The sequence below is a fragment of the Aphelocoma coerulescens genome, chromosome 12, assembly GCF_041296385.1.
Source record: "Aphelocoma coerulescens isolate FSJ_1873_10779 chromosome 12, UR_Acoe_1.0, whole genome shotgun sequence".
Taxonomy (NCBI): domain Eukaryota; kingdom Metazoa; phylum Chordata; class Aves; order Passeriformes; family Corvidae; genus Aphelocoma; species Aphelocoma coerulescens.
Window position 1 is genome coordinate 641756 of NC_091026.1, and position 20100 is coordinate 661855.

At 42.4% G+C, this 20100-nt stretch overlaps 1 protein-coding gene across 3 annotated transcripts in view; it reads left to right on the forward strand.

Annotated features, from left to right (window-relative positions):
• The window catches only part of FAM120A (family with sequence similarity 120 member A), a 49631-nt gene that overhangs the window by 14910 nt on the left and 14621 nt on the right, over positions 1-20100 (forward strand). For 2 of the 3 annotated variants that reach the window (XM_069028187.1, XM_069028189.1), the window contains exons 4-11: positions 4271-4399; positions 4858-4954; positions 6038-6138; positions 6429-6712; positions 7400-7487; positions 10840-11064; positions 13439-13613; positions 19322-19571. In XM_069028187.1, coding sequence (XP_068884288.1) covers positions 4271-4399; positions 4858-4954; positions 6038-6138; positions 6429-6712; positions 7400-7487; positions 10840-11064; positions 13439-13613; positions 19322-19571 — 1349 coding nt within the window. The remainder of the gene's footprint in view (positions 1-4270; positions 4400-4857; positions 4955-6037; positions 6139-6428; positions 6713-7399; positions 7488-10839; positions 11065-13438; positions 13614-19321; positions 19572-20100) is intronic. The other variant, XM_069028188.1, reaches the window with a different exon arrangement.

A 20100-nucleotide genomic window follows, 5' to 3' on the forward strand; every position in this document is an offset into this window, starting at 1 on the left:
CTTGTTGTTCATGGGGTATTTTGATGCTAAGGGTCATCATAATGCAGGTCAGAAAGACCTCAGGAAGTCATCTAGTACAGCCTCCTGTGAAAAGTGTGGTCAGCTTGAGGTCAGAGCAGGTTGCTCAGGGCATTGCCCAGACTAGTCTTGGAAATCTCCAAGGTTGGAGACTGCACAGCCTGTCTGGGCAGCCTGCCCTGTGGTTTGATGGTCCCGACGGTGAAGATGCTTTGCCTTGTGTGCAGTCTGAGCCCTTCTTGTTTCAGGCTATGTCTGGTGTCTTTTGCTCTTGCACAATGCAGTGCTGTGAAGAGCTTGGCTCTGTGTGCTCAGTTACCTTTCTGTGGGTAGTAGAAGGCTGTATTTCCAAAGCCTTGTCTTTCCCACGCTGAATAAGCCCCATTCCCTCAGCCCTGTCTTTACAGAGCAATTGTTCCCACCTCTTTGACAATCTGGATGGCCTTCTGCAGAACCAGCTCAACTGTTCGGACACGTGGCTCGAGCCCCAGACAGAATGCAGTGCTCTGGAGTGGATCTGCTGTGCACTGAGGAGTGGGACCCCTGGGTTTGCCAGCTGTGCTCCTGCTGTGCAGCCCAGGGTGCACCCTGCTGGCTCCTGTTCAGTTTGCTGCTGCCTTCCAGCCCCAGGTCCCTTTTGGCACACCTCCAGCCTGTGGAGTAGCCAGGGGTTATTCCTGCCCAGGTGCAAGGCTTCACTTTTATAGCTATAGAATTTCTGAAGGCTCCCGTTGGCTCATCCCTATGGCTTGTCAGGGAGTTCTGGATGGCAGCCCAGCCCTCAGGTTTGGAGTGTGCTGGGCTGTCACACAGGTCTCAGGGAAGTCTGTCTGTATCACATCTTTGGCTTGTGCTTCTGCTCTCTCCTTTGCTTTCTGACATAATTCTTGTTCCTCTTCATATCTTCAGCCTTTTCACTCACCAGTGGAAAAAAGATGTTCTCTGTGTGTTGTCTCACAGCAACTGAATGTTCGAGGTCTCTTTTTTAATTGTTTGAAAATGAAACTGAACCAATTATCTGTTGCCAGCAGGCACAGTGGTAAATGACTAGTTGATTAGTCTCTACAGGCTTTGCTTCTGAAGACAGTGGGCAGCTGGGGTGTTCCCAGAGTTGGGGAGCTCTTCCCAGGTGTAGCTTAGGTACCTTCTACACTATCCTAGTCATCCCGTGGAGTTGTGCTTATGTGAGTCTGTTCTCTTCCAAAAAAGCATTTTCGCAGGTTTATTTTGTCAAACCCAAGATATTTTGTCTTGTTGCTTCTGTGTTTGTAATGTTACTCTGCCTCTCATTTTGACAATTATTTCTATAGAATGCATGGCCTTTCCCCACTTAGTCTTTTCAGAGTGCACAGATAAGTGACTTGTGATTTTTGTCAGTGCTCTGTCACAAACTGAAGGAGTCCTTTTACAACTAGCAAAGAGACTGGGCCTTTCTCAGGTGTAAGCTCTCCAACCTGATTGCCTGCATGTGTGGGACCCACCCCCATGTTTGCCTTCCACAATTGATTTTCCATGTTGTTGCTTGTCTGAAACTTTTCTCCAGAGGATAAGGGAAAAAAGTAACTTCTAATGAGAAATTGGTAAAACATGTTGCTGCTTTTGCTCTGAAATGCTTTGTGTGACACTAAAAGTAAGTTTGAACCACCAGCACGTGCTCTGTAACTTCTGCTGCAAGTCTGAATTTTTCCTATCCCTAACATGCAGTAAGACTTAGCTTGTATTTTAATGCACGCAGGATTAGAAACATTCTTTATGATCCAGTACAAAATCTACAGTTTTGGATTTCTGGAAAGTTCTGAAATGAATAGAAATATATTTTATTCTTTAATCTCAGGAAAGTACTTCTTATTTCACCATTTTCATTTCAGACTTCTGTGTAGTGTAGGTTATGATACTCTTAGTATTGAGGATGTTCTCACATCTGCACTGGATGTCTTTGAAACAGAAGAAAAGAAAATCCAAATACGTGAAATGTCTCTAGATCTGTAAAGCATACTTCCAGAAGGCCTCACTTCAGGATTTAAGAGTATGCTCCAGTAAGATCTTGAGGCTGTTTATAGGCAGCTAAATGGGAGCGACGTGCGAAGAGAGCCCTTGATAGGCCTCACTTCATACGTCAGGGCCTGAGCTGAATGTTAGTGCCAGAGTGATGTGATGTCTTCTCTTGATGCCAGCTTTATATGGTTTATTCAGTATTGCCATCATGGAGATCACATAAATTAATGGGAGATTGCTTACTTCTGTCATCCACTGTGTTTCCAAGCAGAGATTGCAGGAACACTCAGGGAGCAGTGCAGGGTTTCTGCAAGGGCTCTGCAGAGAGCACATCCAGCATGACACAGCCACGGAATGATTCAGCTGCTTTTAGAGATGGGTAATTGTTACACATACAAGGAATATGGGAGGTGTTCACCAACTGACTTGGATTACCAGGGAGAGGAAAATCTTATCCTTCTTCTGGCAAAATGTGGGCAAAATTCTATCATCAATGTTTGTGACTCTAAGCTTACATGTGAGTGTGATCTATATTTAGTATTGTATATATTCAGAGTGCACACTAGTGTAAACTTAGATTTTAGTGTCTGAGATAGAAATACTTACCCTGCCACTGACTACACTGAACAGAACTGTTCTTAACTGCTCACTTTTCACAAGGGAGTGGAGTGACAGAACATGGGGGAATGGTCTTAAACTGAAGGAGAGCAGGTTTAGGTTAGTTTTTAGAAAGAAATTCTTCCCTGTGAGGGTGGGCAGGCCCTGGCACAGGGTGCCCAGAGCAGCTGTGGCTGCCCCTGGATCCCTGGCAGTGCCCAAGGCCAGGCTGGATGGGGCTTGGAGCAGCCTGGGACAGTGGAAGGTGTCCCTGCCCATGGCGAAGATGGCACTGGATGGGCTTTAAGATCCCTTAACCATTCTGTTTCTATGTTTAATTTAGGCTTATAAAATACAGAGCTCATCTCTGGTAGAGAATGACCAGATATAGAATGAATATCCTGACATTTGTAAAAAGTAGACATTAGGAGAAGGAAATTAATAAAAATGGGAATCTGGCAAAAATTCTGTGGCCTAAATATGAAGAGGACAGTGTAAGAAATTGCATCATAAGTAGATCAAATAAGGGCAGGGAAGAAAATAATCACATATGGTAGACTCTGTATAAAATGAAAAGGAGTTGTGGTACAGGTTTTAAATTTTCAAAGATAAAACTAATGAAGTATTAATCAGAATTTTGCTTAAATATTTCTGACAAGACTGAATTGCGCTATTTTCTAGTAAAGTATGATCTCTCTGTGTAGAACGCAGTAAGGACACAAAGATTTTTCAAATTTTTTTATATCTTAAAAATAGAAGTATTAAATCATAATAGTGATCTCTCAAGTTTTGAATCGCTGAATTTTGCAAACAGGTTAAAAGATGTTAAAAGCAAAAACCTAGCTGCCCCTATAGACCCAGGCAGAGTGCTTCAGAATTGTGCAGAGGTTCCAGCCAGAATTTTTAGGAATTGCTCAGGCTTCCTCTAGAATGTAGGACATGTATTTGGAGACCTCGTTCCTGGCCCTGTGAGCATGTGCAGCACTCGGGATGGGAGCAGAGGCTGCCGATGGTTGAGGAGTTCTTCAGACCCAGCTGGCAGCACTGCTTCCTGCCTGGAATTTTACAGAGGTCCAGAATGGTTCCTTGGCCTGAAGCTTCTGTTCCCCACGTAGGATTACATGGGGCACATAAGAGCAGCCATTCCCATAATCATAGGCCAAGTCATGATTTATTTTCAGGAGGAACCAGTTGAATGCTGAGGTGGAAGTCCAGGGTTTCCAGTGGGTCTTTTTCATCAGTTCTGCTATCACTTTACACTCAGAAAATAAACTGTGTCAAAATATTTCCCGCCATATATATGTGAATGTGTGATGAAGATTATGGTTCATGATGAATTGGATGAAACATTTTGTACTGGGGGAAATGTGCAACTAGAAAGCAGTGAAAGAATCAGCATTGTTAACCTTGTTTGGTGTTGGGGCTGATACTTAACCAGCAGGTCTTTACATAGAGGTGAGGTTTCACGTATATATAAATGTGTTGCAATTGATGAGTCCCTTTTTAAGGTGAAGTCTTAAAAACAAAGTGGAAGGCCCAAAAGTAGTTAGATAGTAAGTGTGGCAGCAGGGAATTTGTTGAAGGTGTTGTCAGCAAGGGAGGGTTCAGCTGTGTGCCGTGTGCCCGCTCCGTGCTCACGCTGCCGTGTTTGCCCGCGCAGGTACGTGCTCACCAGTTAGTTTTACCGCCGTGCGACGTAGTGATCAAAGCCGTAGCCGACTACGTCCGCAACATTCAGGACACCACTGATTTGGATGCCATAGCAAAAGATGTTTTCCAGCATTCACAGGTAAAGCCAAATACTGTCTTGCTTCCTTTTTTAAATCAATTTTGCTGTACATTTGTGTTGAAGAATTGCACTTGATAAAATAGTGATTTGATCAGTTGATAATAGGAATCTATTGGTGTTTGCAGTGGCTCAGCTATTCTAATTTCATGTTCCATGCTTTCTGAGGGTGAAAATACTGTGTTTACCCTCAGTGCTTTAAATTCTTGATGACCAGAGGGGTTTGTAGCCTAGCTGTGTGCACTGCCTTTGAGAATCAGCTGTACATAAAGACTGAATGTTTAAACTTCACCCTTACATGGGTTGACATAACATTTCTTGTATTGGAGCAGTGCTGCAGCCCTTGAGGGTCCCTAGGCATTAATCCTGAGATATGGTGTACATAGCTACTGTACAGCCCTGTACTGACCTACAGGTGACAAACCTGGATGTGCTTCTGACAGATCTTTTTTTTTTTTCAGTCTAGAACAGATGACAAAGTTACTCGGTTTAAGAGAGCGGTTGCTTATTACTCAGCAACTAATAAACCTATGCCATTTCATCCACCACATTACCTAGGTAAGTAATGACAGCAGCCAGGCTTTTTGTGTTAACTAACACCTGGAATAACCCTAAATCAGAAATTGTATTGGTGGCAGCATCTACAAAAGTGTTTGTATCTTCTGGCAATTCTCATTGACCCTCGAAGATGAGGTTTCAGAAGAGGGTTTTTATAGGATATATGCTGAGGTTGTGTTCTTGCCCCAGAAGAGAACAACCTGGTTTACTTTTCTTCTTGGCTATTGCAGCATCCATTCTGGCATTGGGACACTTGAGAGAATGATGCTGTGAACAACTGAAGTCTGGTGTCCATTTGCATTCACGAGGACAGGACCTCTTTCTGGCCATTAAAACATATTTACTGTTTCTCACTGGCCTTGCTGACATGTTTCAGAAATCCCTTTATAGTCTTAGATTTTTTGATGTCATAACAAACCTGCTTAAATTGCAGCCACACGTTGTTGTGGTGTTGCAGATTATTCTCAGGCTTAAAAATTAAAATGTGTGATCACAGGATTTCCTACTCATGCCCCAATCTTAACACTAAAATGTCATTTTAGCTGAAATTTTCTAAAGATCTTCAGTTACCATACTGGTAGACTGACACCGATTTTTCCTGCTCTTTTTGAGGGTGTGGGAGGTCTTTATTTACATCCAAAGACCTGCATTAAAGGGTTTAGAGGCTCCCCTAGGTCAAATACTCAAATGACAAAATGCCAGCATTCTGCATCTGCGTGACGTTGGCAGCATCTTCGTTGTGACATCTCTTGGGGGCTTTTTTTTCTTGTAAGCTGCCTTTGATTCCCAGGTAGAATAGGAATGTGCAGCAATGAGAGATACAAAGACCTGAAAGAAGGTGAAACACATAAAATACCCTTCACCAGCTACAAAGTATTTTTATTGAAAGGCAAAAATGAATAAAACTGACTTAAAGACAAAGGAGAAAACAGTAATGCTAACAGAACAAGAATAAATAAACCATAGAAGCAAAAGGACAAACAGGATAACATTTGTGTCAAATACTGAGTGTTTTCATGAGTGTTTGGTTTTTTAGTTTGGTTTTTTTTTCCTTCTCTTTTCCCCTCCTCCCCTGCAATACAGCAGCCAGACCGAATCAGTTTGGTATGCCTGGGATAGTGCCACCATATGTTCCTTCTCAGATGCTTAACATTCCACAGACCTCACTACAAGCAAAACCTGTGGTAAGTGTGGCTTCTGCCCTGCTCCCTGGGAGAAGCCTGCTGTGCTCAGCAAACTGGAATCCAGGTGGGAAAGGTGGAGCCAGCTTTTTTAGAGTGGGCAGTCACTGACTGAATTTTAAATCTGGAACTAAAGTGGTGCTAAAGACTCTGGTAGAACAGTTTTTGTGGATGCTCAAGATGGCTGAGTTTTAATGCATACATTTGGAAAAGGCTGCTTGATTAAAGAATGTATTTTGTTTTAAAAGCAAAGCCTTATTTGACTTCACTCAAGAGAGATCCCTTTATTTTAGGCCCAGCAGATGTCCAGTCAGGGTGGGGCCCAAGGGCAGGGTCCATACCCATACAGCCTCTCTGAGCCAGCCATCACCTTGGAAACAGGTGGAAAAAGTCTGTCTGAGCAGAACAACTACAGTAACATTCCTCACGAAGGAAAACACACACCATTGTATGAACGGTCTTCTCCAATCAATCCAGCCCAGAGCGGGAGCCCTAATCATGTGGATTCAACCTATTTTCCTGCCTCTTCTACATCTTCGTCCTCTGACAATGATGAAGGCAATGGGGGTGCAGTGAAGTAAGTTTCTCATGAGGATATTCTCTTACTCAGCTTCTGTTAAAATAAATTTACTTTCAAAATCGTTTACCTGTATCCTGAAAGTAAGAATTATAGAATCAATCATAGAATACCCTGAGTTGGAAGGGACCCAGAAGCATCATTGAAGTCCAACTCCTGGCCCTGCAGAAGTCTGCAAATTAGTGATATGATAGACCTTAAAAAGATAGTTTTGGGTCACTATGACTGCAGACGTGTGCATGGTTCAATCTCACTGCCGTGTTCCTTAATCAGGAATCCAAAACCAAATAGTGTTGGGTGTTTTTTTCTCTTCTGCCCTTATGTTTTATTGAGAGAGTGAGGTTTTGGTAAATGTCATAAAGCCTTCCAGTCCTTTACATTGTGTAAAAAATCTTCCTACTTCACAGTATAATTCATTAAAATTTCAGAAGCTAAAAGCTGTGGAACTTCACTGAACTTGTAGTGTTTACACTTCCTAAATTTGGGGATAATGCAACTTTGCAAAGGAACCTAATGTGAATGTCAGAAATTTTTTTGAAGACTCGTGCAAATGGACATTTTTAATAGAAAGCATCCCTTAAAATCAGAATGTCTTGCCCAAAATTCCAGTCACAGACACCAAGGATTTATTTCATTGTCTCTCAAACTGCATTTTAGTATAATGTTTTTCTTTCTGCTGTCCTTCAGCCATGTCAGTGGGAACAAAATAGGCTGGGAAAAACCGGGAACCCAGTCAGAAGGTCAAACACGTGGAGAGCTGGGAGACCAAACAAAGGTATTTCCTTAAATTCCAAACATCACAGTTTATTACTTTGTGTTAAAGCTTTACAGCAAATTTGGGGGAGGATTTCCAATATTGATCCATAGTATTTAGTGCAAACCTTTACACTTCTTTGTGAATTACAAAACAACAGCTTTAGAGTACAGGAGGGAGGTTTCCAAGGGAGTATATACATAAAAACAAACATTAAATAGGATGTGTAAAAAAATGCTAGATACAAACCAGGAACAAATCAATAACTTTGTTTGGCCCTTAGCCAACTATCTCACCCTCAGATGTTGCTCCCTGGGTTTCCAGTAGTGCATGTTGGACTTTGAGGAAGGAATGTAACAGTCTGGGTGTCCGTGGAGTCAGAGTCCACGTCCTGTAACCCACAGTGCAGTAAGCACAGCTCTGACACCATCAGTGTTAGCCACAGGCCACTGCAGGTGTACTAGAGCTCAGCTGAGGAGTTAAAAGTCCTTTATAACCACATGGTAGGAATTTCACATAATACTTGTTAAAGTAGCTCTGTGGGACCAGTTAGTGTTGCTGCTTAACTAGGTAAGGATGGGCTAGGTAAGCCCATCATAAAGATTTATCATTATTAAATTTAAGATTTCAAACCACTGTTCTATCAAGAATATGGTGGTCTCTATGCCAAGTTTGAGCTGTGTTTGGAAAGAATATTCAGAGCATTTGCACTTAATATCTCTGTGCCTTGATGGTGGAGCTGTATACCAACTGTTAACTCTGTCAAAAAAAACCTGATCTTGAGTTAGTTACACTGTAAACAAACAACATTTTCCCTGTACTTTTTGGCATAAGAATTCCAGTAAACTTGGGCTTTTGTGCTTAAAATATCAAGTGGATGATTTCATCCGTCAGCGATTATTATTTCTACAGGCTATGCCTGTAGGATAGCTGTGTCTGCCTGGGTATTAGTCACCGTATGCAAATGCTAATTTGACCTATTACATCCCTTTCTTCTCTGCTGGGCTGGGCCGTGTGTGTGCAGCCCTGTGGGTCCCCGCAGCCCTGAGCGTGTCCTTTCCCATGGACAGCCCCCACACCGAGCCAGAGCTGTACAAGCACTTGTTAAACTTTCCAATGGATGTGTGCACGCAGGCTGACTTAAACATATCCTGTTTAATGTATTAATGCTCCTGAGCTTTACTTGCCTAGTTTTTTTAATATTATTAAACCACTTCTTCAGCCCTCAGTAGCAGGAGAAGGCAGAAGTATCTGCTGAGCACAACAGGAAGGATTGTGAGTACGTTTGGTAAATGAACTTATTTCCTAGAGAGGTGAACATTAATGACTGAAAAAAGAGGTTGAACTTCCTTAAGAAGTTGCCCAGAGAAGCTGCCCCATCCCTGGAAGTGTCCGAGGCTGGGTTGGACGGGGCTTGGAGCAGCCTGGGATAGTGGAAGTGTCCTTGCCCATGGCAGGGGTGGAATGAGATGGTCTCAAAGGTCCCTTCCAATCTGTGATTCTATGAAGATTTCAACCGAGTGAGCTGTGTGAATTTCTGAGGTAAAGTCCTGAAAATCCAGCTAAGATCAGGCAGGTAGCAGCAGTCTTGACATTCCTTTCCTTGACTTAAATGTCAAAATTCCTTGCAGTTATCTCACAGTGTGATTCTACATGACAAAGGTAAGCTCCTCTCATTTGGGTGGATGCATATTTCTAAAGAAAAAAATCCCCTTTTAACTGTGGTGTTTCCTCAGCTTAGGTGTTGGAATATTGCTGGAGCAGATGCAGGAAGAAACTGGGTAGTGCAGTCGGGGAAAGCATTGCTGTCATGTGGGGTTTTTTGTCTTCTTTCTTCCCTGTGTGCCCCCAGTAATTGATAGTTCTGTAAACTTCTCGCTGTGGTTCACTATTGGTGACTTACAGTTGTTGGGGTAGTAGAAGACAGGGACAGAAGTCTTTAACCTGATATAGAAATATTTGATACTATAACACAGATTTAATAAAGCTGTGCTATGAAAGCATTTGGTGTTAGCATGTGGTGTTGGGAGTGTTCTGGTTTACAGGTTTTAACCATTTCATCTATATATTTTCATTTTTATAACTCACATGAAGTCCATATTGCCAACTAAAATACAATCTTTCAATAGCATCCTCTTTGGCTCTGTGATTAAAGTGTCATCTGAAAACAAGGTTTCCCTTTGATATCTTGCTAGAGCCTGTTTTTACTACCTACACCTTTCTGTAGAAGATTTTTTGGAAGTAGTGTGGGGTTTTTTGTTGTTTGCATGCAGGTTTGTATTTTTCATGGGTCTGAAGGGAGCCACCTGAGCTTGTTCGGGCCTATTTTTTATGTTAACGTGTTCTGTGGGATTTCATGCTTTGGCCATTTCTGTTTCAGCTTTGCTTTTCAAGTCTTAGGAAGCATGTGAACTTCTTTACACATATTGTGAAAATACTCATGCATGATGTATCATCAAGTGATCAAATTTTGGTCTTAAAAGTTTTTACTATTGCTATAATAATTTGTAGGCATGAAACTAACATGAGCTCTTAAGCTAAAACCAGCTTTCAGTTTTGAAGACCAGGATTTTTAGGAATGAACTCTAATTTTTTTTTTTTTTTCATATCCATGAGAAATCAACATAAATCCTTATAAAGGCTGGGAGGTTTACAGTATATTTTTATGTATCATATTTTTCCCGTAAGTTTATGGACTGCATTTCTAGAACTGGAATAGAATGCCACTTTAATCTTTCAGTCAGAAAACTTTGCCATTTTCTCTTACAATCTTCTCAGACAAAAGAGCTTTTATGTTACAAAAAAACCTCAACCAACCATAAAAACCAACAACATTTACCAGGCTTTTGAGTTTGGACACTGTGTATTTTACATGTTACTCAATTGAACTATGTTATTTTCCCTGTTTTGTCTAGAATTGCAAGCTGAGAAGGGCTATGTTTATGGAAGTCTAGATAAATTACAGACTATGTGGCTGTCAGTTAACACATTGAGTTGGGAGTATCTTGGAAATACTGAGTTGAGAGGCCATTCATAGGTCATTAAAAGGCCATCAGTCCACTTCTGCATTATGCAGTTAAAATTTTTTTTAAAAATAGCAATTATTGTTGCTGTTAATAAATTAAAAGTTTTATCGTAATATTTATTTTCATAGTAATTTGGTTCTACTAGCAGACAATGGCTGAAGGTTTCTATTTCCTGAAAACCTTGCAGCCAGCTTTGGATAATGTATTCTACACACTGCAACGGCGTGATGCGAGGATTTACTGTTTTCATTGGGGGTGAGGGAGGAAGTTTGCTGTTTCTCTTGGCTGATCTCCTGGTATGTTTCTGGATACATCCAAAGCACTTTATTTTGTATGTTCTGTTACAGGCAGAAGGTTCCTCTAGTGCTTCTTCAGGAAGTCAGGCAGCTGATGTCAAAGGGAATCAAACCAGTAATCCACAAATCCCATGCCTGTTGTCCATGCCCACCAGAAACCACATGGATATTACTACCCCTCCATTACCTCCGGTAGCACCTGAAGTATTACGAGTGGCAGAGCACAGGCACAAGAAGGGGTTAATGTATCCCTACATCTTTCATGTCCTAACTAAGGTATGACATTTTAAAATGAGGTACTGTGAGATAATGATTCTGTGAAGATAATTGTCCTGGCATTTCTGGCTAAAGAGTATCAGATTTTTACATTGTTTTTTATGCTCTAAGTTCTGGTCCCTTTTCAGTCTTTTGAACCAGTTTTCCCCCGGTTTTCTAACCACTGATCTGGTACATTGTTCCAATAAATATGAGGTTACGATAATTAGAAGCATTTATTTACAAAATTGATTTTTTTTTCCCCAACTATATGCAGATATTCATATATCTCTATGCATGGGTGTATATGTCTCTGTGTGTATGTTTATGCAGAGTTCATTTCCATCTAAAAATTCCAGTGTATGTGCTTTGGTGTCTGTGCCAAGTCTTTTCTATTTTCAGTGTTCTGAAGTACTGAGATTGTTTTCCCTCCCATCTGATCCCTCCCATTGCTGATAGCTGGCCCCAAAAGAAACACAGCAGCTCTAAGAAATCCCTTTTGTACCAGCAGCTAGCAAAATGGCACTGTCCCCATTCCTGTTAACCTTTATTCACCTTAAAAATCGTTGTCAGGACAATAAGGACTGCAGGCAGGTCTGAGATCCATCAAACTAAAAGTTACTGCATCGGGGTTGAGGTTTGGATTTCCTATTTCCCATTTGTTTGTTTAGTACCACAGCTCATGTTGCTGTCATGTTCTTACACTTTTTTGTCAAAGAGAAGTGAAGAATCAAAAGGTCTGTGAAGACCATTGATATCAGGTCTGTTTCACACTTTGCACAGCCAAATATTTTTAGCATGTTTAAATACTACTTGATGTTTAGTCACAGAATCACAGAATCATTTAGGTTAGAAAAGATCTTTAAGATCATTGAGTACGACTGCTAACCCAGCACTGCCAAGGCCACCACTGAACCATGTCCCCATCTACATGGCTTTTAAATCCCTCCAGAGAGGGGGACTCCACCACTGCCACCTAAAGCCATTTCCTTTGTCCTATCCTTTGTTCCTGGAAGCAGAGCTCACCCCCCCTGGCTGCCCCCTCCTGTCAGGGAGTTGTGCAGAGCCACGAGGTCCCCCTGAGCCTCCTTTTCTCCAGGCTGAGCCCCTTTCCCAGTTCCGTCAGCCCCTTCCCAGCTCCATTCCCTTCTCTGGACATGCTCCAGCCCCTCAAGGTCATTCTTGTTGTGAGGAGCCCAAAACTGACCCCAGGAGCTGAGGTGGGGCTTCACCAGTGCCCAGCACAGGGGATGGGCACTGCCCTGGTCCTGCTGCCCCACCATGGCTGGAACAGGCCTGGGTGCCCTGGTCCTTCTTGCCCACCTGGGCTCCTGTTCAGCTGCTGCCACCAGCACCCCCCAGGGCCTTTCCTGCCAGGTCCTTCCCAGCCCCTCTGGCTCAGCCTGGAGCTGCAGAGGGTCTCTGTGACCCTAGTGCAGAGCTGTTGAACCTTGTGGTGGAATTATGGGGATTCTTTAGAAATGGGCACGTGTTCCAGGTTATGTTGCTATTACTGAGAGAGACCTTTTAGACACAACCTTAAACCTAAGGTAGTTTTGTCTGAGTTAAACCTGACAATGTCCTAATGTAATCACTTCAAGGTGTCACCTTCAGGATTCATTACTAAGATAGTTTAAATAGTTTTTTTTTTTTTTTTTAAGAGAAAGTAGCACAATGGAGTGTTTTCTTGTCAGTGTTAAAAATAAAGGTTGATTTTTGGGGGCAGTGCAGTCAGTTTTTCTCCAAGAATATCCTAACATGTTTGGATATGCAGTTATAGAAAACAATGTTGCTGTTTTGAGAGAAAATGTTGGAAGGTTCTTTCATGCTTTTTTCTTAAAAGGTATAAAACGCTAAATTTTTGCATACATGTATTCAAACCCCACCTTACTCGAGTAATTCCCAGATAGGTGGTTTTGTCCAGGTGTGCTCATGCATTGTTTTTGACATTGAGTCCCCAATATTGTTTCAAATCCTGCAGGAAAGACTGGTGTTTTTAGACAGCATGAATATTTTTTGAAATAACTGCCTGAAATGTAGATCAGCTTCAGATGTGCTTTGGCTGTCTAAAAGCATGTTGCTCTATTTCCATGTGTACTGTTTTTTCAAGTGCCTGTATTAAAAGTACAATATTTAGTTAATCCTCACATGTAGCTAGTCCAGACAAACAAATATGTGTGTGATGGAGAAGGGAAAGAGGAAAGCAGCAGAACCTGGAGGAAATGAGGCAGGCTGGGTTAATCCTTCCCCGAGCTGAGATCCACTTTATTACTGAATCACATTTGTCTTGACTAGCTGACATGTGTATTAGGGTTGGATTGGGTTCCCGTGCATACCTAAGTGCTTTTTGTTCACTGTAACATGTCATATTTCTCTGCTTTCTTTCATGCCAAAGGGTGAAATCAAAATCGCCGTTTCTATAGAAGATGAAGCCAACAAAGACTTGCCTCCTGCTGCTCTCCTGTATAGGCCAGTGCGTCAGTATGTTTACGGAGTCCTGTTTAGTTTGGCAGAAAGCAGAAAGAAAACTGAAAGGCTTGCTTTTAGAAAGAACAGACTTCCACCAGAATGTACGTACTGCAGAACCCATGCTTTGTTCCTCTTCTCTTTGCTGTGGTTTCAGAGCCTCTTGTACTGTGATGTGAATGGGAATTGTTGCTAAGATCCTGTCAGGGTAGCTGATGCCAGAAGAATTTCGGGCTTATTGGATACCATGGATAAGAGAAAAAGATATTGTTAATTTGAGATTTTATTTCCTATTGTAGTTTAAGAACTATAAATGTTGCCATTTCTAAGCAAGCTCTGAGGTTTGGCTTTGAATGTCTGCTTAAGCTGCTGCCAGACCTGCAGTGAGTGATGTCAGCTTGTGATGTCATTTCTGTGTATGGCAGCACTGGATTTTGGGAAACTTCTATTCTCTGTACATGCATCCAAATCTCCCTGCTTTTTTAAAAAATGAGAGGTGCACAGGTTAACTTGCCCTGTCTTCCCAAATGTGTCCCTGAAGGTACCTCAGGGAAATTTGCAAGTATCTTGTGTATTTCAGGCATTGGTATATAAAAACCTAGTTTCAACCCCACAGAAATCAGAGTGTAATGTAACCAAAGATAGACCTGGGTGAGGACAGACTAAACTTTTGCAAGCAACCTTGTCAGAAGATCCTTTGACTTGTTCAGAGAGATGGATGTTAATCTTCTCATTAATCTGGAAGTTGTCTTCTTAAGTCTTCAGTTTCCGGGAATTACTGCCATTCCAGTCCTTGTTCTAGAGTGTTTTTATTATAATGAAATGCATGCAAGGAAATGACTGAACTTTGCAGTAGCAGCTTATAAAGGTTACAGGAATGCTGAAGCATTCAGTGCACGGCACGAGCAGCACAAGCATTTCAATGTAGGAGTCTGCTGTCACTGTGCTAAATTTAAGAATCAGATATTCAGAATGTATGAAATCATCATTCACAGGCTTCGTGTGTAAAAGGATAAAAATAAGTATCAGTTGTAAACTTTGTATTCATTCCCTTTGCTCTTTCCATTTGTAATTGTGAAATGTTTTTGTACATTTGTAGTGAAGATGATAATCTCCCAATGATGTTTGAAAAGCCATTTATCTTTGCCAGTTACTTTGTGGGAATCAGTATTTACCCTGTTTGAATAATACCTCAGCACACATACAAACTTCTTACTTCTTAAAACTCACACAGCATAGTAGTATTTTGGGTTACAAGGTTATTTGAGGATTAAAACAGTGATTTTATTTGCAGTCTTCATTTAGCCTCATGAGACTTCTGTGCTGAAAAGTGTACTACAGCCTGTTTTTTGGTGAAGTAGCTGAATGCTAGGGGTCCGCTTCAGGTTTAATCTTGTAAACCTAGAAGGTTCTCTGTAGGGTGCTGGGGAAGCCTATATAATCTCTATTTTCTCTTCATTTATCCTGCTTTCAGAGTTTATTCTCAGTGGAGGGTAAGCACACTGCTGCTGACTTGGTTTAGTTACAGGAGCTCTGGCAAATCTTGCTGTAGGATGTATTCAGCTACTGACCTACTTCTAGCTTAGAACTGACCAAGCTCTTAAAAAAGCAAAAACCAATTTGAACACATGCCCAGAAGTTCCTTGCTTCGCTGCAAAGCTGGCAGTGCCGGTAAAGATGGGTTTGGGCTGCTGTGCAGGTGTGGGGTATGAAAGGGCTCTGGTGCAGGAACCTTTATTTTGGTTGGCTCTCTTACAGAGCAGCAAGACTTGGGCAGTCTGTCCAAGATATGAGGAGGGAACAGCGTCTGAAGCACTGATTAGCCCTCTCTAATTTTTCTGAGGACCCAGGCTATAATGAACTAGATGCTCATTCTCCTCCAGTGTCTAAATTATTTTGCTGCTCTCAAAAATGAGTAAGTTATGAAACACAGTAATGAAGACAATTAAGAGAAAATTTAGGGATGAAGATACGTTAAGAGAATTAAGAAATTAGTTTCTGAAGAAATGTAAATAGTCCTTAAGATTTTTGTAGAGAGGTAATGAATATTAATATCTGAAATCTTGTCATGTTTGTTGTGCAAACCTAACACTGGCAACTTAATAATAGTGCCTGAATAATTGGCAAGGATATTGCATGTGAGGGTTATGGGAGGCTGGGAAAAATGCATAATAAACTGACACCTCAGGATTATTACTAAATATATAGACGGCAAGATAATGGGTCTTTCATGAAACGGATGGGTTCTTGTCTTCTAAATCATTATTTTTTGTATGAAGTTGAAAAGCCAGTGAGAAACAACAGAAGCAGCAATCAGTGGTGTTCCTCAGTAATCAGTGTCTGCTAAGTAATGCCTTTGCTGTACGTGGCCTCGTCTCTGCTCCCAGAGGACAGCAGAGGCTGGGTCACAGAGTGCCTGATAGTGTTTGGCTGCCAAGGGCACGGTGCTGACCGTGCTGCCCTTCCCTCAGAGGGGGTAGAAACCAAGAGTCTCCCTTGCTCTGCTTGTCAAGCTCTGAAACAGGTTACTTCCATGTCCCGATAAATACATGTGTGTACTGAAACCATCTGCTCTTTCTGCTCAGTGGCGAAACGCACGCTTGCTCAAGCTGTCAGAGCTCCTAGTTGGATCCCAAGGTTTGTTATTTTAAGCCCAGCCACCTTGTGATGTGCTGTTCCCCATCATGGATGTACTCAGCCGGTGCTGGCTCTGCCAAGAGGAAAGCCGTGTCTCTCGGGCAGTAGCCCTCGTGCAAAATCAAGCGTGCTGAGCTCAAGCTGTGCTGTCAGGAAGGATTGTAAGGTTAAAAATTACAGTTAATGAATAAGACCAGAACTCCTGGAGCTGTGCTTGGCAACCAGAGCTCTGCTGGGGTGCTGTGGCTGGTGCCTTCAGAGCCTGTAACAGCACTCAGAAGTTCATCAGGCAGGTTAATGTTGTGCAGGTTGATGCTGGCCCCCTTTGCTTGGATTGACCTTAGCATGTCGTGAGGGCACTGTTGAAAGCACAGGTCCATAGATTGTGTGGTGCCTTGGGCCTCTGTGGGTATTCAAACCTGCTGATGAGCAGTAGGATGAGGTTGGTATGAAAACAGTATAATCACCATGGTAATGGGGCTGAATGTTATAATGGGGCTGATCCTAGTTGTAGTCAACGTAGTTTTCAGGGTAGGCACAGCTCATTTCTCAGTGGAAGTCATGGGAGAAAATGCCATAGGTCCCTGTGAGGACAGAGATTCTGGCAGCTGAGGATGCAGTGAGTTTGGCAGCAGTCTCAGTACAGATTTGTCAAAGGTTTAAGAAATGCCCTGGACAAATTAGTGGATATGGACAAGTCCTGAATTAACCTGTTAGGTTAAATGCTGATTTTGGATGGACAGTGCTACAGTTGCTTGTCAATGGATTCAGCTGCAATTCCTCATCCCCATCACTCAGAGGGGAAACTGTATTCCAGCCCACTAGATGAACCTTCGTGTTAAACCTTTCCACAAGAAGCATGGTTACCTGCATCCAGCTCTGGGTCCTCAGCACAGGGCATGGACCTGGAGGAGCAAGTCTAGAGAAGGCCATGAAGATGTTCTGAGGTCTGGAACACTTCTGTTATAGAGACACTCTGGGAAGACTCTTTAGCTTAGAGAAGAGAGGGCTCCAGGGAGACTTAGAACCCCTTCCAGTACCTAACGGGACTCCAAGAGAGCTGGGGATAAACTTTGGACAAGGGCCTGGAGTGGCAGGACAATGGGAATGGCTTCCAGAGGGCAAATAGGGGATATTATGAAGAAATTCTTCCTTGTGAGAGTGGCGAGGCCCTGGCACAGGTTGCCCTGCCAAGCAGGAGATGGAACTTTAAGGGGTGGGCTTTAAGGTCTGTTTCCACTCCAGCCATTCTAGGGGTCTTGTATATTATTACTGTTTAGCACAATGTAGAAGCCAGTGCAGATCTCTAGTGTGACCTCTGTAGCATGTGCCTGAACAACAGGCGGAGATGTTCTTCCTGTGGCCTTCACGTCACAGAGCCATGGAGGTTCTCATCCACAGATTAAAAGCTTTGAACCAGATTTGAATGTTGAAACCTAAGACAGAAAGCATAGATGTAAAACATTTTCTTCTTCTAAGCTTAAGGTCTTTATGTGTTCAATGTAAGTGAAAGAAACATCAGGGAAACACCGGTGGTGTGTACAGCATTACTTCTGATATCTAAAGCAATTACAGTAGGGTTGAAAGCCCACATAAAATACATCCTTTTGTTTGTGTTTGCTGTTCTGGGCCTAAGCAAGCAGAGAAACCCAGAGAGATGAGCAGGGCAGGGTAGCTCTGCTGGCTCTTGGAGCCCATCTTTAGAGCATGGTGGTGGATAAAACCCGGGAGCAACCAAAATAGAACATGATTTTATAGTGAGGCAACCAACTAAATATGTCAGAATGTTTATTTGCATTATTGTGTGTGATCTTTGTAAAACTGCCCTGAGCTCTGTGAAGGGTAACTAATGCTAGGCTGGGTTCTGAAAAGCTCTCCTGAAAAGCAGGAGAGCTCTTTGGGGTGTTCTAGAGTTTCTTCCTTTAGTCCTGCCCATCACCTGTGCCGTGGTTTGCCTGCCCCTGGCTATACAATCACATGTTGGGCTGCTGCCCCATTGCTGAAGGAGGCTTTGTAGCTGTAGGCCTGTGCTGGCACCAGAGGGATGCATTCCCCAGGCTGTATCCAGTGGATTTCCAGCAGAAAGAGCAGGTCTGGGCTCCCGCAGGGAATCTCCCCAGGCTGTAACCTGAACCTGCACTAACAAGTTCCTTGAACCTTTCCACACTGCATAACTGGGCTCAGAGTTAGGGTGCAGGCACGCTGTGAACTGTGTCAGGCTCGGGGTTGCTCCAAGGCCAAAGGTATCATGTCTCAGCCTTGACTTGAACTTGTGTTCTGTTCTGGTTGTCTTCAAGTAGAAGGGAGATGATTTAGCAGCAATGTAGAATGAACTGTCTTCTTGCTGATGTGGATGAAAGGGAGCTTAGGCACAAAGCCACTAACCTCTTCATAGACAGCAGTGCAATAAATGGGGAGGTTTATATAAAGTGATGTTTTGTAATGTTTTTAGGGAGAAGAACTCCAAACCCACCTATATTTGAAATCTCATTCCATTGTAGTAGCTGAACAGCTACAGACAAGTATAATAATACCAGGTTTAAATATGATTCAGATAAAATCACTAGGATCATACTGTTCTTAAAAGAGCACATATGGGATATATTTGTGTTTATGTACTATTTTCATTTATCACTGTAAGTTTCTGATCACACACAAGTACTGTTGGATATGACAGTATGAACACACACAGATATGACACAGATATTTAAGGGGAAAATTGCATTTTTAAGTTAAAATCACTGAATGGTTTAGATTGGAAGGGACCTTGAAGATCATCCATTTCCAATCCTCTGCCATGGGCAGGGACACCTTCCAGTAGAGCAGGTTTCTCCAAGCCCTGTCCACCCTGGCCTTGGACATTTCCAGAGGAAATTGTGCTGTTTGTTTTAGAAAAATAGTGTATTTCCTTTATGTTGTATATTAATTTGAAAATATTAGCATGACATTCCTAGCGTATGCATGTCTGTATACACTTAATTTGTCAGTGATCACAGTGAAAGGATATTTCATGCAGAGTTTGAATTACCAGTTTGGCAGTGTAATCCAGCACACTATTGCAGTCTCAAAGTGGTGCTTTTTGAATCAAAATCTCTTGCATGTGAAGTTTGAAATAAATGCTGGAATATGAAGTATTAGCTCAGCATGATTTCTTTCTGGTGTTGCCGTTCTGCAGTTTCACCGGTGATAATTAAGGAATGGGCTGCTTACAAAGGCAAATCTCCTCAGACCCCTGAGCTGGTGGAAGCCCTGGCCTTCAGAGAGTGGACCTGCCCAAACCTGAAGAAGCTGTGGCTGGGCAAAGCCGTGGAAGACAAGAACCGACGGATGAGGGCGTTTCTGGCCTGTATGCGATCAGACACACCAGCAATGCTCAACCCAACTAATGTGCCCACTCATCTTATGGTGCTCTGCTGTGTGCTAAGGTCAGTGTCACCTCCAGGGAAATCAGAGCCCAGGAAAGGTTCTACTGTGGGATCTCTGTGCAAAGTGTTAATTCATATTTGCAGCCTGACTGGGAGAGGGAGTTTGGTTTGGTTGTAGAATAGCATGTTGTGTAGCTCTTTGTCAGTCTCCAAAGGATTGACGGGAAGACAAAAAAGATCTTTTGTTGCAAAGAGGCTGTATCATTTGAATTAGTTTTTCCTTAGTGTACTCGAAGCTTCAGCTCAGTAAAAAGCCAACTTTTGGGGCCTCAGAGGCTTGTGTGGGTGAAGTTGCACAGCAGAAGAGAGTCGTTCAGAGAAAGCTGCATAGCAGCTTATCAGGATGCAGAGCTTGCGGGATGATGCCTGTGGTGTGTGGAGCTCCCTGAGTTAGAATTACTCATCCAGTTGAGGTGATGATAATCAACAGCAGAAGTATTAATTCTGTATTTCAGCTTTCCAGAGAGAAAGTCACAAGGTCCAAAATCCTGAACTGTTTAATTTTCAGATTGAAAATTGACAGAGGAAT